The following is a 15,848-nucleotide window of genomic DNA, read 5'->3' as shown; positions in this document are numbered from 1 at the left end:
TTTCTAAGACTGGCATCTCACTGAACGCCTTTTAACAACCCTATGAGGTAGCTTCCAATATTGTCTTAAAACAATAGAAACATACACACACACACACACACACACACACACACACACACAAACCTGACGCTAAGAGACATTAAATAACTGGTCCAAGGTCACACCATGGCTGGAGGAGGATGGCTATGGGAGGAAACTCTTTTCAGTCAAGTTTCATACAAAGAAATAGTCAATCATCATTAATAGTGGATTCAAATGATAAATATGTCAATCCTCATTATTAATGAATTCTCTATTTGCAAATTCACCTACTCTCTAAATTTTATTTATCACCTCAAAGTCAATACTCATTGCACTTTGATGGTCGTCCCAGATCTGCTTAGTGACAAATGTGTGTAATCCCACAAGCACATTCTATCTAAGATCAAGCAAGACAATGCCCTTCCTCCTCGTTCCAGTTCTCATGCTGCAAACGAAGTCCTTGTCACGGTCTACTTAGAACCATGTTTTCACGTGTTTGTGCTTGTGTTGATGGATTTCTCTGTTTAAAATGACCCCAAGTATAGTGCTGAAGTCTGAGCGGTGTCTGCACATGCAGGACGGCTGAGATGTGCCTTCTCGAGATAATGATCTGTTAGATAGGCTCCCTTCCAGCATGAGTTACGCTGCTGCCAGCTGTGCATTCGGTAGTGAGTCAACCACGAGATACGTTCAGAAAAAAAAGGCAGAGAAAGCCCATCGATCTCAGATCGTGCCCCAAACTGCTAAAGTGGCATTTATAATGCATGGTGAAGCTAAGGAAAAGAGAAAACAGGCTAATTTGTAAATTTATGCAATAATGACCAATAAACACACACACACACACACACACACACACACACAGCAGACAGTACCATTTTAAGACTGAAAATAGAGAAATTCACAGTCATGTTTTCCAGGATCGGGAAAATGTCCAATCCTTCCTAGCAATGTTTCATTGTAAAGAAATAAAGCATATATAATTTTTAAAGAAATTTGTATTAAAGTGTCTTTAAACAGAAACAAATAAAACAAGATGATGTATTGATCAGTTCATGAACATGTGACCGGAGGCTCCCAGGAACATAATCCTGTATTTCCCTTAAGAACAACAGCTCAGTATCTGCTAATTCAGTACTCATGGCAACTGCATAGAACCTAACTACCATGAGTGACAACAACTGTCTGTACATGACCAATCTTTACAAATACACATTTTGGGTCGGGTGGTTAAGGCAGCTGGATCCCACATGACCAACTGTTTGGGTCCTGGACCTGGAGGCTTAAGAAATAGGCGAGGTGCGTGTGCACACACACCAAAAGTCCCAAGAGGGGAGCGGAGAAAGAACTGTAGTATGGCCATTTCCCACGGGGAGTGCTTTTTTGCTTCCTCCACCTGCCCCCCCCCCCCCCCGTGTGTGTGTGTGTGTGTGTGTGTGTGTGTGTGTGTGTGTGTGTCTTTCTGGCAAGCACATATACCCTCCAGTGAATAAAAAAAGAAATACATATTTCTGGTTTTCTTTATCAAAGTCCGTGAATTAAAATTTCTAGCAGAGGAGGTCAGAAATCTGCCTCTTTTAAAAGTTCCTGACCTACAGCCGGAGGGCTATGAACATGATATACCATGTTCTCCAACAAAACTCTCAAAAATTCAAAGAAAACTGGGGCTGGCAGGTGGCATGGTGGTTAAGGGCACTGGACTCCCACATGGCTGACCGTGGTTCAAGTCCTGGAATTGGCAGCTTGATTTCTCATTTCTACCCCCTCTCTCTCACTCTGTCCTTCTCTGATCAAATTAAAACAAGTAAAGTTAAATAAAATAATTCTTTAAAAAATTTCAAAGAAAACTATTCTTTCTACATTTTGGCATCACCTCAGATTTGATCTGTATGCTTTTGAGTACCCTGCATTTGTATAGGACTCGTGCTGTGAAATTGGTCTATAACTTTGCTTCTAAGCAACAATTTTTGTAAACCATTAAGAAAAATTCAAATATCTTCGAGGTAATCATTGAAAAAGTAACCTCATCCCAAATTCCAAGGAGAAGTCTACCCTCTGAGGTAGAAGGCATTCTAGACTAATCACAGATCCATTGACTTGGGCTGATGACTCGGGCTGATCAATACACAGCAGAGATGCACCATCGACACCCTGTCACTCCCAGCCAATGACCTACCTCTTTAGACATTCCATCTGTGCAAGTGCATTTCCCATGTACTATTACACGGGTAACCAGAGCAATGTACAAACAGCATTAACAGATCATCAGAGGCCTAACCTGTGTGTCGGCACAAGAGAGAGGAAGTCACTGAGATATACCAGAGCCATATGTGAAGGCACAGGGTTCAAATCCTGGTTGTCCTAAATGTGCCAGGCACACTCATGATCCTAGCTGGCTGGAGGAAGAGAAGGAAAAGAGGTTACGGCATAATAAGAATCTGTCAAGGGGACCTGTCCCTCCATGTTCAACCTCTCCCTCATAAAAGAAAAAAAAAAAAAACCTTACACATAAATAAATGAAACCAGCTGACAGAGCAGTAATTAAGGTAGCCAGATCCCACATGGCTGACCTTGCAGTTCAAGTCCTGGGACAGGTGACTTGAAAAACATGCTGGGCAAGTGCATAGATGCCTAAAATCCTAAGAGGAGAATGGAAAAGAAGGGTCTGTGGTGTGGCCATACGCCCTTGAGGTGATTTCTGGTGAGTGCACATGCCCTACAGCCAAAACTGAAATTAATGAATGAAATACTTAATTTAAAATGATGAGAGGCCCAGCTGCAGCAGCACACAGGTAGCAGCAGCACCTAAGAGGCCGAAAGCCTCGCACGAGGCCTAGCTTCGGTTCCTGAACACAGGAGGCACATCTGTTCACACCTGTAATCCTAGTTAAATTGGGAGGCTGGGGCAGGAGGATTGCAACCTTGGGGAACCATGCAAAGGATGACTATCATCTCTGCCCACCCCTCGATAAAGGAAAAAAAGATAAATCGTTGATACTGGCGTATCTATGAATAGTAACTCGGAAATACATGCCTTTAAGGAAAAGATGACTGCCTTCTGCCCAGGGTAGACTTTAGGGTCATCCCCAAATGTCCGACAATCTTTCTGTCCAGTACAGAATTCCCGAGAGGCTGTTCCACTGCACACAAGTCACGTAAAATGCTTTGAGAAGAAAGAGTTCTGTAGCAGGTGAGTTGAGAAAATGCTGAATATTGTAAAATCTTGTAGACACTCCAATTACACATTAGCGTAGTAAATGCTCTGAGAAGCCCGGAAGGGAAGAGAGGAATGAAACGTGGCTGCAATTTATTTCAGTAAGCAAGTCCTAGGCTTAAGTTGACCATGGACTTTTTAAACACCTGTGAATTCCAGGAGGCAATGCTGAGAAACGTTTCATATCCTGGTGGCGGAGGCCCCACTGATGCACTTCCCTTCCTTCTGTCTGTCATTCTGCATGTCAGGATTCATCACAGATCACTCCTACGGACAGCTCTGGACCCAGGAGGAAGACAACCTCCATCATGTGCTGCCTGACCCTGTCGGCACCCCCATGAGGAGGGGAGGACCACTGGACTTCACCACCCTTCTCTTCACCACAGTGTCTCTCCTGAAGGCCATAAGGGGACCCAGATGAACAAAGTCTTTAGAAGGACCCATGATTATCCTAATGGGAGAGAAGAAGGTCAGAAAAGAATGTACTCTGTAAGTAAACGGCAGTGTCCTATTAGCTCACGGTAGGTGAAAATGGCATTCTAGTTGCGGTTGTTGTTAGGTTTTGGCCATAGGGTATGTGCACTCACCAGAGAGAGAGAGAGAGGGAAAGTGAGCAACAACCCCCTCCCGCAATGGGGGATGGCCACGCTGCAATCCCTTTTCCTACATTCTCTTCTTGGACCTTTGGGCTCCCGTGTACCTGTGCTTAGCATTGTCCTGGATGGACCAGAGGATGTACAGTGGCATCAAGACTGTGATGTGGTGCTGTCTCTCCCTCTCTCTTGATCACAGAAGAAATAAACTTTACATTTAAAAAACACTGACGAGGATAAGTCACTGATAAGTGGCTCGGTCATGGTGGTGTACACAGTAGATGCTGCTGCTCTGCAGGCTAAGACTCAGGCTGATTCCTGGCACACCCCACAAGCAAGACATCATGGTGTGCACCTGTGGTCCTGGCTCCAAGGGAGGCTGAAGCAAGAGGACGACAAAGCTCATGGCCAGTGCAGGTGACAGAGCAAGACTGTCTGAAAGGACCGGGCACTGGGACGCTGAGGCAGGAGGGTCATGACTTAGTGATACCCTATCTAAGCTTTTTACAAAAATGACAAACGGTGGTGATGGGGGGGTTGGCCTGGTAATCTGGTGGTTAAGACAGCTGGATCCCACAGGCCGCCTGCGGTTCAGATCCCAGCCCCACCAGCTTGAAAAACACATTGGAAGTGTGTGTGCATGCCCAGGGTCCTGAAGGGGTGGAGAAATAGGCAAGAAGGGACTGCAGAGTGACAATTCCTCACGGGGATGTTCTCTCCCTCTGGCTTTCTCTCTGTCCCTCTCTGATGAGCACACATGCCCTCTGGTAGTTAAAAATGAAAAAGACATTAAAGGACAAGTGGGAGTAGAGCATATGAGCATATGTCATGGGAAGGAATAGGGTAGGAGGGGGAGGCTTGAACATGGTTTGAAAAGAAGGGAAAAAAAATGTGACACATGAAAAAGTTTGGTTACGCAGAATTCCTCAGTGACCAATTCCTGAAAGAAAAGCAGCCAGAAGGTAAAACTTAATTATATTTTCTGAAACCATCAGAGACATTCCCACGTGAGGAGCGTGATGTGCATGTCTGACACAGGCTGGGGAAGAAGGCACTTTGTGTGGGAGATAGGGTGGGAGGAGTGAGTGTCTTCTCGGGAATAATTCTCAGCTCTTCAAGAAACCAATGATTGCAAACCCCACTGGCAGCTGGATGTGCGAATGGGATGGCGCAAGAGGCTTGAATCAGGCTTGGCTCTGTGTGACTTATTTTTAACCTAAGGAACATCTTCATTAGTAACATCCGTATCTCTTATTTTCTGAGAGAGAACTCTATAATACTAAGGGCTAAAGCATGAACTCTGAAACTAGCCAGCGTGGGTCTCCAACCCAGCTCTGCCACTTACAAACTGTGTGAACTTGGGCTAATGGCTGAAGCTCTCAGTTTTCTCAAAGAGAAGAGAGTTTTCTCAGCAGTAAAATGGGAATGATAACTGGACATCCACAGGCTTAAAAGAGTTGATGTGAATTAAACGAAGTAATAAACTTAAGGCACTTCGCACAGCACCTGGCTCCCGGGGCTACTCAACTTGAGCAGGCGTATACTGACTTGTGACTTGGGACAGATGTTAGCATCTCCTTCTAACTCCACATTCAGTGACATCAGGCATCTTTTGCTGGAGCCCTGTGTTAAGTCTTTATCAACACTCCACAGATATGTGTAAACACGTATGTACATACACACGCACTTCTCATCATCGTCATGACTACTTTTAGAGACACACTACCTCAAAGCCAACCTTCTGAAGAGCTGGGTTTACAGATATGCAATACCATGCTCAGCCTTAATTAAGATTAATTTTTTAAAACACGACACAAGTAGAGACCAGGTAATTTGCATTCCTGGTTTTTTACATAGGTTAGAGGAAAATCTGTACAAGTAACCTGGAAGTTTAGAAGTGGCACCCACATCCTCGACCGAAGGACAATATTTATGGAGTGTCATCCCTACATCTGGCACAGGCCTCACCACTATGATGTACAGAAGAAGTTCAGCCCAAGGTTCTTTTTGCAAAGATAATGACAGAAATAAGAAACAAACTCATTCCACCTCTCTTGTCCCATCAGCCTATACCCACCTTCCAAAGGATGAAACCAAGAGCAGGTGGGATGCAGCACCAAGCACCAAGTGGCTGTCGGGCCTGGCTTGCTCTGGGATGGTGATTAGTCAGCACTAGAGCTGACCAGCTGTTAGTCCCTCCCCCTGGAACCTCAGCTGTCACCACAGTTCATGTGGTTAAATACAGCCGGTGCCCTGAGGCTGTGAGATTGGATACTCATGGCTTCTCCTGGATAGATAGAGAAACACAGCCATGGTGTACAAGCACACAGACAACCACACTCCCATTCTTCACGTGATCAGTCAACAAGCATGAATTATGACTCTAGAATGTGCCAGTGTGTGTTCTTTCTACCCTTGCAGAGTCATCATTCACAATCTTGTAATCCTGCAACCTAATCAAAAGTCTTGCATTATAATAATAGTTAAGCATAACATCTAAAGGTTACTGAAAAAAGAACTGGGTATGTATTCTTCTTTTTTTTTTGGAGAGATTTTCACTGTAGGGCGCGTGCGCTCGCCAGACAGACAGAGAGAGACATAGAGACAGAAAGCGAGAAATCACCCCCCAGGGGGGATGGTCACGCCACAATCCCTTCTCCTCCATTCTCCTCTCGGGATCTTGGGCACGCACACACACGCGCTCGGCTTGAGTTTTAAGCCACCAGGTCCGGGACACGAACCACGGTCAACTACATGGGAGTCCAGCGACATAGCCATTACGCTAACTGCTGGTTCCCAAGGGTATGTATTCTTCTAAGCACTTTATATTATTCCCCACAACCAATGAAGTATCATCTTAATATTCCCATTTTACAGATGGAGAAACTGAGCTTCAAGAGACTGGTGAACTTGCCTAGGGTCCCAGAACTGGGAAGAGCCAAAATTTGACAGACTCTAGAGCTGGTGCTATAGCAATCACTGTAGAGCAGATTTTCCCATCCCTGGCACTGTTGCTCCCTGGGGTGGATAATTGCCATGTGTAGCCATGCACTGTAAGATGTCCCAGCAGCATCCTTGACCTCTACCAACGAGACACCAAGAGCAATCCCATCTGTAATCACTAAAAAAGTCTTCAGTAAGAACCTAAGTCACACCAGTAAGTTTGCCGGATGTCACCTGCAGCTCAAAACTGCCCCCAGCTGAGAACTACTGCTGGCACAGGCCTCACCACTATGATGTACAGAAGAAGAGAGAGCAATGAAAATCATGTTATATCACTGAAGGACCGTATCAGCCAGTGTCATTGCTGACTCTGGCTCACTTCAGAGCCCGTAGTCACAGGTGTCAGGGCTATTCTGTAAGCAGAGATCTAGGAAACCATTAAAGGTCTTCGCATCAATGAGGAGGGCCGATACTGTGGGATCTGTTCTCATGGCTTCCATCCAGAGCTTCAGTTTTGGAGTGTGGTCCACGTAATCATTTAACTCCAGTACTTCCAGTCGTTCAAACCAGGGCCACATGAGGTAATCAACCATAGAAGGGGAACTGCCCCCAAAGAAGGTTGTCTTCTTAGTATTCAGAACCTCCTCTAGTTTGCTGAATTCTTTACAAAATTCTTCTTTTAGATCAGAGCAATCTTTCTTATTTTGCCTTCTTACAAAGCTTGTTAGCAAAGATGGTACCTTAGAGAATAACTCAAAGATCTTTTGGTGAGCTTTCTCGTAAGGGTCATCTGGCAATAGCTTCCTGCCTGGATATGCTTCATCCAGGTACTCACAAGTAATGGCAGATTCATAGACCAGTTGTCCCTGACTGCTTTCCAGAACTGGCAGCAGACCAAAGGGATTCTTCTTAAAGAACCACTCAGGTTTATTTTTCAGGTTGATGTTGATGACTTCATGCCAGATGCCCTTGGCCTCCAAGACCAGACGCGTCCTCTCAGCAAATGGACAGAACTTTATGCTGTAGACGCAGATCATGCCTTCTGAGACTGGCCCTGGGGGCTCGCTTCCCTTCGCCAGACGCCTGGCAGATCCCCCCAACATCACGGCGCAGCACCGGCCAAGCTCCCCGCGCAGTCGCCTTCGAGTGCCCAAAATCTTGACGGAAGGAGTGAGAGAGGAGAAGGGACTGTGGCATGACCATTCCCTATGGGGAGGGTGACTGCTCTCTCTCTTATGTGCCCTCAGGCAAAATTTTTTAAAAAAAGAAGAAAAATATGCTAGAGGAATTCCTATCCCAGGCTATATATTAGAAATACCTTAGAAAAAAAACATTTTCTTTTAATTTGCAATTGGGCACACATGTTCACTGGAGAGACATAGAAAGAGAGGGGTGGAAAGTGAGAAAGCATCACCCAGGGGAAATGGCCATGCCACAATCTTTTCTCCTCCACCGTCTTCTCAGGATTTGGGGTATGCATGCACACATACTTGGCAATTTTCAAGTTGCCAAGTCCAGTAGCCACACCACCAGCTGAACCTAGGAAATTCTTCTTTTAATGAGTTTTAAGATGAAGATACCAGGAGAATCAGAATGTCTAGGGAACCAGCAGCACAGTCAGAAAAACTGTCAAAGTAGCCATTGTCAGCATTTACCATGCCCTCTTGGAAAAGCCACTTGCTGTTTCTGTCCCTCAGAGTCCTTATCTATACTTTGAGTGGGTAGAATCGTGTGGAAGACCTTACCAAAGTGAACAGTCCAGTCTGTGACGTCACCCTGACACCCAGCACTTCACTCTACACCACACACGGGGGTTCAATGCATCAAAGAAAAACGTCTGTACAGCTGCCATCCTCACATGACAAAGAGGAAAACTGGCCAAAGATAGACACTTTCATGGAAATGTCACCTATTCACAAAGACCCAACTCTATAGCAGATTCACTGCTAGAAAAAAGGCAGGTGGGCCAGCAGGTGGAGTGGTGGCTAAAAAGCTGGATTTCCAGGAACCAGCGGGAGGTGTGGCCGGCTACAGTTCGTGTCCCAGACCTGGTGGCTTGCTTTCTCACTCCCCCCCCGCCCCCATCTCTCTAGTAAAATTTTTAAAAAATAAATTAATAAATAAGTGAAATTAAATAACTCTTTAAATAAAAGAAAGAAAAGGCTGGATTCCCACATGGCTGCCTAAGGTTCGAGTCCTGGGCCTAGCAATTTGCTTTCTCACATCCCCTGCCCCCCCAGTCAAATTTAAAAAGTAATAATGATAAATAAAATTAAATAAAATAATTCTTAAAAAAAAAAAAAAAGGGCAGGTTTCCACTTCACACTTGAGGGAGGTAAAATTTTAATCCCAAATCAGAAATGCATTTTTTTCTATTACACAAAGTACCTGCTGCACCTCTAGAGGCAAAACTCCCCCAAACAATAATTGCCGTAGGCTGGATTCACTTGAAATCTGACTCGCAGTGCACTGGGAATGTGCTCATGTTTTCAGATTCACAAAACGCTTTCAAGTCACCTGTGTAGTCCAATGCAAAAGAAAAACGTGGGCATGATCTACACAATATACATGTCTGAAAATCCCAGATCCTATCCTAAAGCCAGTAAAAATTCATTCCAAAACAAGAAAATAAAGAATCAAATCATTTATACTGTCTCTGTATATACTAATTAACCTCAAAATGAGAAAATTGCTAATCCACCACACCAACTGCTTAAAAAGAAGCCATTCTTCTCTGCTTCTACCTGTTTGTGGATAATCTTCCAGGTACATCAGTTCAGACATGTTTACTTTATATGCCCACACATAAAAATGGAATGGAAATGGTTACATTTGAAGTGTCTTGATTGTTAAAATGAACAAATAACATTATTCAACTAGGAAGGGAAAAGAAAAATCTCTGCAAGAATTACTTTGGGGAGCAGCAGGTTAAAGTGCTGGACTCTCATATGGTTGATTGCAGCTCAAGTCCCAGACCTGGTGGCTTGAAATTCACACCAGGCATGTGTACGCATGTGCCCAACATCCCGAGAAGAAAATAGAGAAGGGATTGTGGTGTGGCCATCCTTCCAGGGGTAATTTCTTGCTTCTGTCTCTCTGTCAAGCACACACGCCCTATAGCAAAAATCTCAACAACAACAACCAAAAGAAAGAATGAGAGAGAATTTTTAAAAATTCATTTTATTTGCCAAAGGACACATGAGATCACCAGAAAGAGAACAAGGGCGTGAAAGAAAAAGCACCCTCCAATGCAGTGTGGTAACTCTGTAATTTTCCCTCTCCATTTCTAGCATCTCACCACGATTTGTGGAATGCATGCACAGGTGCACAGCTGCCAGGTCAGGATCTAAATCAGGGTGGGCCATGTGGGATCTGGGCCCCGGCGCCAAAGGCTTATTAACCTACTATGTTATGGAGGGGGAGCAGCCTGAGAATGTTGAATAGAAGATGTCTATTAGTAGAGTAAAGGAGGAGCTTTCCAGGATTATGGAACCACTTACGATTCTGCTCAAAACTGTGTGCTATCAGTTAATTAAGGGAGGATCGCATACCTCTAAATCAATGCACTAAAAACTGATCTCAGAAAAAAAAAAAAGGAAGAAAGAAAGAAAGAAAAAAAAGATTTGCAGCTGTAAATCAGATCCAGTCCTTCAATATATGTATTCCCAGTATACTCTACCAAGGATAAGTTCCAGCCAGTATTGAAGTGCCAAAGAAATTATTCCAGTGTACTTGATGGATATGGAATGACAGAAGAAGGGAATCAGTTGATCTTAAGTGATAGGCCACCAGGTCATGATTGAGTCTGATAATCTGCCACCTACTAATCTCAGTTTCTCAATTTATGTGCTAGGTTCGGAAAAGGTAAGTGTGGGAAAACAAAACAAGACAAAACGAAAACCTTTGTTCCAAAGCCCCAAAGGGCACCACATAAGCGACCACTAGCGCCATCTGTTGGTGGTAGGCAGAAGTGCACTTTTGCAGGTGTTGAAAGTTTTCGTGTTCCCTTGACTTGAGATTCTTTGAATGAAGATTTACATGGGGAAAAACATCTTTACATTATTCTAAATTGGTTCGAGTCCTGGGCCTAGCAATTTGCTTTCTCACATCCCCTGCCCCCCCAGTCAAATTTAAAAAGTAATAATGATAAATAAAATTAAATAAAATAATTCTTAAAAAAAAAAAAAAAGGGCAGGTTTCCACTTCACACTTGAGGGAGGTAAAATTTTAATCCCAAATCAGAAATGCATTTTTTTCTATTACACAAAGTACCTGCTGCACCTCTAGAGGCAAAACTCCCCCAAACAATAATTGCCGTAGGCTGGATTCACTTGAAATCTGACTCGCAGTGCACTGGGAATGTGCTCATGTTTTCAGATTCACAAAACGCTTTCAAGTCACCTGTGTAGTCCAATGCAAAAGAAAAACGTGGGCATGATCTACACAATATACATGTCTGAAAATCCCAGATCCTATCCTAAAGCCAGTAAAAATTCATTCCAAAACAAGAAAATAAAGAATCAAATCATTTATACTGTCTCTGTATATACTAATTAACCTCAAAATGAGAAAATTGCTAATCCACCACACCAACTGCTTAAAAAGAAGCCATTCTTCTCTGCTTCTACCTGTTTGTGGATAATCTTCCAGGTACATCAGTTCAGACATGTTTACTTTATATGCCCACACATAAAAATGGAATGGAAATGGTTACATTTGAAGTGTCTTGATTGTTAAAATGAACAAATAACATTATTCAACTAGGAAGGGAAAAGAAAAATCTCTGCAAGAATTACTTTGGGGAGCAGCAGGTTAAAGTGCTGGACTCTCATATGGTTGATTGCAGCTCAAGTCCCAGACCTGGTGGCTTGAAATTCACACCAGGCATGTGTACGCATGTGCCCAACATCCCGAGAAGAAAATAGAGAAGGGATTGTGGTGTGGCCATCCTTCCAGGGGTAATTTCTTGCTTCTGTCTCTCTGTCAAGCACACACGCCCTATAGCAAAAATCTCAACAACAACAACCAAAAGAAAGAATGAGAGAGAATTTTTAAAAATTCATTTTATTTGCCAAAGGACACATGAGATCACCAGAAAGAGAACAAGGGCGTGAAAGAAAAAGCACCCTCCAATGCAGTGTGGTAACTCTGTAATTTTCCCTCTCCATTTCTAGCATCTCACCACGATTTGTGGAATGCATGCACAGGTGCACAGCTGCCAGGTCAGGATCTAAATCAGGGTGGGCCATGTGGGATCTGGGCCCCGGCGCCAAAGGCTTATTAACCTACTATGTTATGGAGGGGGAGCAGCCTGAGAATGTTGAATAGAAGATGTCTATTAGTAGAGTAAAGGAGGAGCTTTCCAGGATTATGGAACCACTTACGATTCTGCTCAAAACTGTGTGCTATCAGTTAATTAAGGGAGGATCGCATACCTCTAAATCAATGCACTAAAAACTGATCTCAGAAAAAAAAAAAAGGAAGAAAGAAAGAAAGAAAAAAAAGATTTGCAGCTGTAAATCAGATCCAGTCCTTCAATATATGTATTCCCAGTATACTCTACCAAGGATAAGTTCCAGCCAGTATTGAAGTGCCAAAGAAATTATTCCAGTGTACTTGATGGATATGGAATGACAGAAGAAGGGAATCAGTTGATCTTAAGTGATAGGCCACCAGGTCATGATTGAGTCTGATAATCTGCCACCTACTAATCTCAGTTTCTCAATTTATGTGCTAGGTTCGGAAAAGGTAAGTGTGGGAAAACAAAACAAGACAAAACGAAAACCTTTGTTCCAAAGCCCCAAAGGGCACCACATAAGCGACCACTAGCGCCATCTGTTGGTGGTAGGCAGAAGTGCACTTTTGCAGGTGTTGAAAGTTTTCGTGTTCCCTTGACTTGAGATTCTTTGAATGAAGATTTACATGGGGAAAAACATCTTTACATTATTCTAAATTATATAGTGCAAACACTTAACATTTCTCCTAATGTTTGTACCCTTACATTCCATACACAGAATTAATTTCTTCTAATGATCTAAAGTGGTGAAGCCTAAAGTGACTACCTCAAATTTCCTGATTTCTCATAGTTTAGCTTAAGATTTCAATAAAATCTGTGCTGTACTGAGAATAATCTATGTCCACTTTTATATAAAAAATCTTAAAATTACTTACAATTCAATGGCTGAGCTTTTACTACCAAATATTCAGGCTAAATAGATGGTTCATTCAGTTGTACTGTATGTAGCTCCTGGCTAGACTTAATTGTGGATACTGAATACTTTGGGAGACACCCTTACCCCAGATTGAAAAAAGCTGGCTCAGCCCTGGCACAGGCTGCTGTGTGCCCACACTAAGCCTCAGTTTTCTCATCTGTAAGGCAATACACGTGGACGGGACCTCTGAGGATACTTCCAGCTCAGAAAGTCTCTGAAACAATGACCATTCATTCACATCTTAGATACAAGCCTCGCTCTACTATGGTGAGCTCTAGCTGTATATTCTAACAAAATGTGAAGACAAAAATGTAACGGCACTATGACTTCCTATGTGACTTAGTCCACTACGGTGTTGCTCAGAAAAATACTTGATATTGGATGACTTATAAAGAATACAGAGGTTTATTTCACTCATGATTCTGGTGGTCGGATAACCCTGAGAGGTGGAACAGCATCACAACAAGGCTGACAGAAGCAGAAAGAGGAGCAGGTGTGTGTGGAGAGCTCTAAGGTAGCCACCTTGCTCTCATAACAACCTGTTCTGCTCTTGAAAGTGCTAACCCCTTCTCAGAAGAGCCAGAATTCACTGGATCTCATGAGTCATCATTAATCTATTCAGAGAGTGACACTGCCTACTAGGCTTTAGTTCTTTTTATTTTTTTAAAGAATTATTTCATTTTAATTTTTAATATTGTTACTATTTTTATATTTTACTATAAGATACATGTGCTTACGAGAGAGAAACACAGAGAAAGGGAAACAGAAAGTGAGAAGGCAAGTGGCCAAATCCGGGACTCAAATCGTGGTCAGCCATGTGGGAGGCCAGCACCTCAACCACCACGACACCTGCTGGACCCTACGCTTCAGGCCTTAGCACATCATGCTGGAGACCAAACTTCAAAAATGAACCTTGGAGGACAAACCATTATCCAAACCCTAACAATATGGTATAACTAATTTAATAAATATTATTAAGTAGACATTTCCTGTTTTCTCTATATCCTTAAAAGCTTATGTGTTCAAGTTTACAAAATAAAAGCTGCTGCTCTCTCATTCTTTTCATTAGCAAAGTGGGAAAATACTTTACATCGAGAGTCACCTCGTATTTATACATACACAGTGATTCAAGTAAGAGGCTAGTTCTTATATTCAAGAATAGAACAAAAGGTGACATTAAAGATATAGGCAATGACTCTATTCAAAGAGGTCTCTAAAATGATGTTATGTGCGTGTGGTGGCCTGTGGATTCTGCACTTTGACAAGCCTCACATGATCAGGTCTTCACACAGAGAAGCCACCCTCAGCCCCATCAGCATGAGGCCTTCAGTTAAAATTATTGGCAGCACCGGAGAATTTCAAGTCCTCATATGCATTTTCAAGAACATAAGCAGTCATTTGATTCCACCCCCATGATTTCAAGCCCATGAGGTGCCTGTGAAACTCGACATCTGGGAACTCTGTGTCTCGGAAAGGGGCCAAGGTGTCCGAGGTTATGCATCGTAAGAACGACCCTTTCCTTCTGTCATTGGCATGGTTCAGCTTTCCAAAGCTTTCAACACGGCCTTTCTCCTTAAAGTCACCACCAGAAAAACAATGTCCGTATGTCCTTCACCTTTTCAGTATTCCCCCTGGCACCCAGCTCCAGGTGTTTTCTGGTTTGAAGGTTGCCTACTACAGAACCTGCTGTATTATTCAGAACCTGGTGCACTTCCCAGGCGCATCAGTAGTCGAAGTTTGTACGACAGCGAAATCTTTGAGCGATTAATCACTTGCAAATAAAATATTAAAGATGAGGACTAATCTCATCACTGCAGCCCAACAGATGCATTTAGTGTTAATAAATAAACTTCGAACTTCCTGCAGACACTATGAAGTACATTTCCAATTTGCTTTTGCTCCTTGTTCCTAATAAGAGAGGAGGGGAGAGAGCGCTCCATTGATATTCTAAGACCGCACTCCCCAAGTATTCAAGCAGCCGGCTCTGCTGTATCTCATAAGATAAAAGAATCAGAAATTAGAGGGGGAGATACATTCTGACCTGATGCTCTCTGATCTCCCAAAAAAAAAAAAAGGAAAAAAACTTCAACTGTGCCATCAGTCTCAATCATAACCTGTGGGCGCTGAGATTCGTGAGGCCAGATGAAAATAAAATTATGAAATTCATTTACATGTGTGTTAGAAGGGTGGATGAAAAGCTCCATGTGTTTGGAGTTTCAAGTATAATTTAAAACAGAAACATATCAGCCTTAAAAACAGAACCCCCATGGCCTCTAAACTTCAAGGATGGAGGAAGATACATGCTTAGAATAAATCAATTTGGAAAGCTGCAGTCATCAATCTCAAAGTAATGTCTGTCAAGTATAAATGGCCATTTAAATATGGGGGAGAAGGGGAATGTCAGAAAAATACCACTTGAATGTTTTATTAATAGCACATTATAGAATACACATAAAAATGACTTATTAGAGGGTACTTGTGAAAAAGACACAGAGAAGATTCTCAGATGCCATTTATAAAGTGGCAACACAATGAAGTCACGATAAAAAATTAAATAAACCAAAATACAAACCCACCATGGACCAAGTAGGGCTTAATACAAAAATTCAAGAAAAGTACAAGAGAAAGATGGAATGAGGTCACTCATTACAATGGATAGCGTCATGCTCACCTTTAACTTATGAATTCAATGAGGTAAGCCGAGCTTACGATAAAATAAAATAAAACAAACAAAACCAAACCTGAGAACTACAGTCTTTGAATAAAAAAAAAAAAAAGTTTATTTTTTTTGAGAGCTTTTTGCTATAGGGCGTGTGCGCTCGCCAGACAGACAGAGAGACAGAAAGCAGGAAATCATCCCCCAGGGGG

At 42.7% G+C, this 15,848-nt stretch overlaps 2 protein-coding genes across 18 annotated transcripts in view; both read right to left on the bottom strand.

Annotated features, from left to right (window-relative positions):
• The window catches only part of MAGI1 (membrane associated guanylate kinase, WW and PDZ domain containing 1), a 794,937-nt gene that overhangs the window by 343,201 nt on the left and 435,888 nt on the right, over positions 1 to 15,848 (bottom strand). The window lies entirely within an intron of this gene.
• On the bottom strand, positions 7,149 to 7,871 carry LOC102478253 (glutathione S-transferase omega-1-like). 2 transcript variants are annotated; one of them, XM_006160392.1, is made up of 2 exons: positions 7,509 to 7,871; positions 7,149 to 7,409 (listed from the first exon to the last, which is right to left on the bottom strand). In XM_006160392.1, the coding sequence occupies exons 1-2, from the start codon at positions 7,869 to 7,871 to the stop codon at positions 7,149 to 7,151; spliced, it is 624 nt and encodes a 207-aa protein (XP_006160454.1). The 2 variants fall into 2 exon arrangements, with proteins under 2 accessions (XP_006160454.1, XP_006160453.1); XM_006160391.1 differs by having other exon boundaries at positions 7,149 to 7,871.

This window comes from Tupaia chinensis, unplaced genomic scaffold, assembly GCF_000334495.1.
Source record: "Tupaia chinensis unplaced genomic scaffold, TupChi_1.0 Scaffold000682_1, whole genome shotgun sequence".
NCBI lineage: Eukaryota > Metazoa > Chordata > Mammalia > Scandentia > Tupaiidae > Tupaia > Tupaia belangeri.
The sequence above is the reverse complement of the archived record's forward strand: the minus strand, read 5'-3'. Positions and strand labels throughout refer to the sequence as shown.

What these genes read in the sequence shown, in the direction of transcription:
- LOC102478253 (XM_006160391.1), bottom strand. Translation starts at nt 7,871, where the DNA reads ATGTTGGGGGGATCTGCCAGGCGTCTGGCGAAGGGAAGCGAGCCCCCA.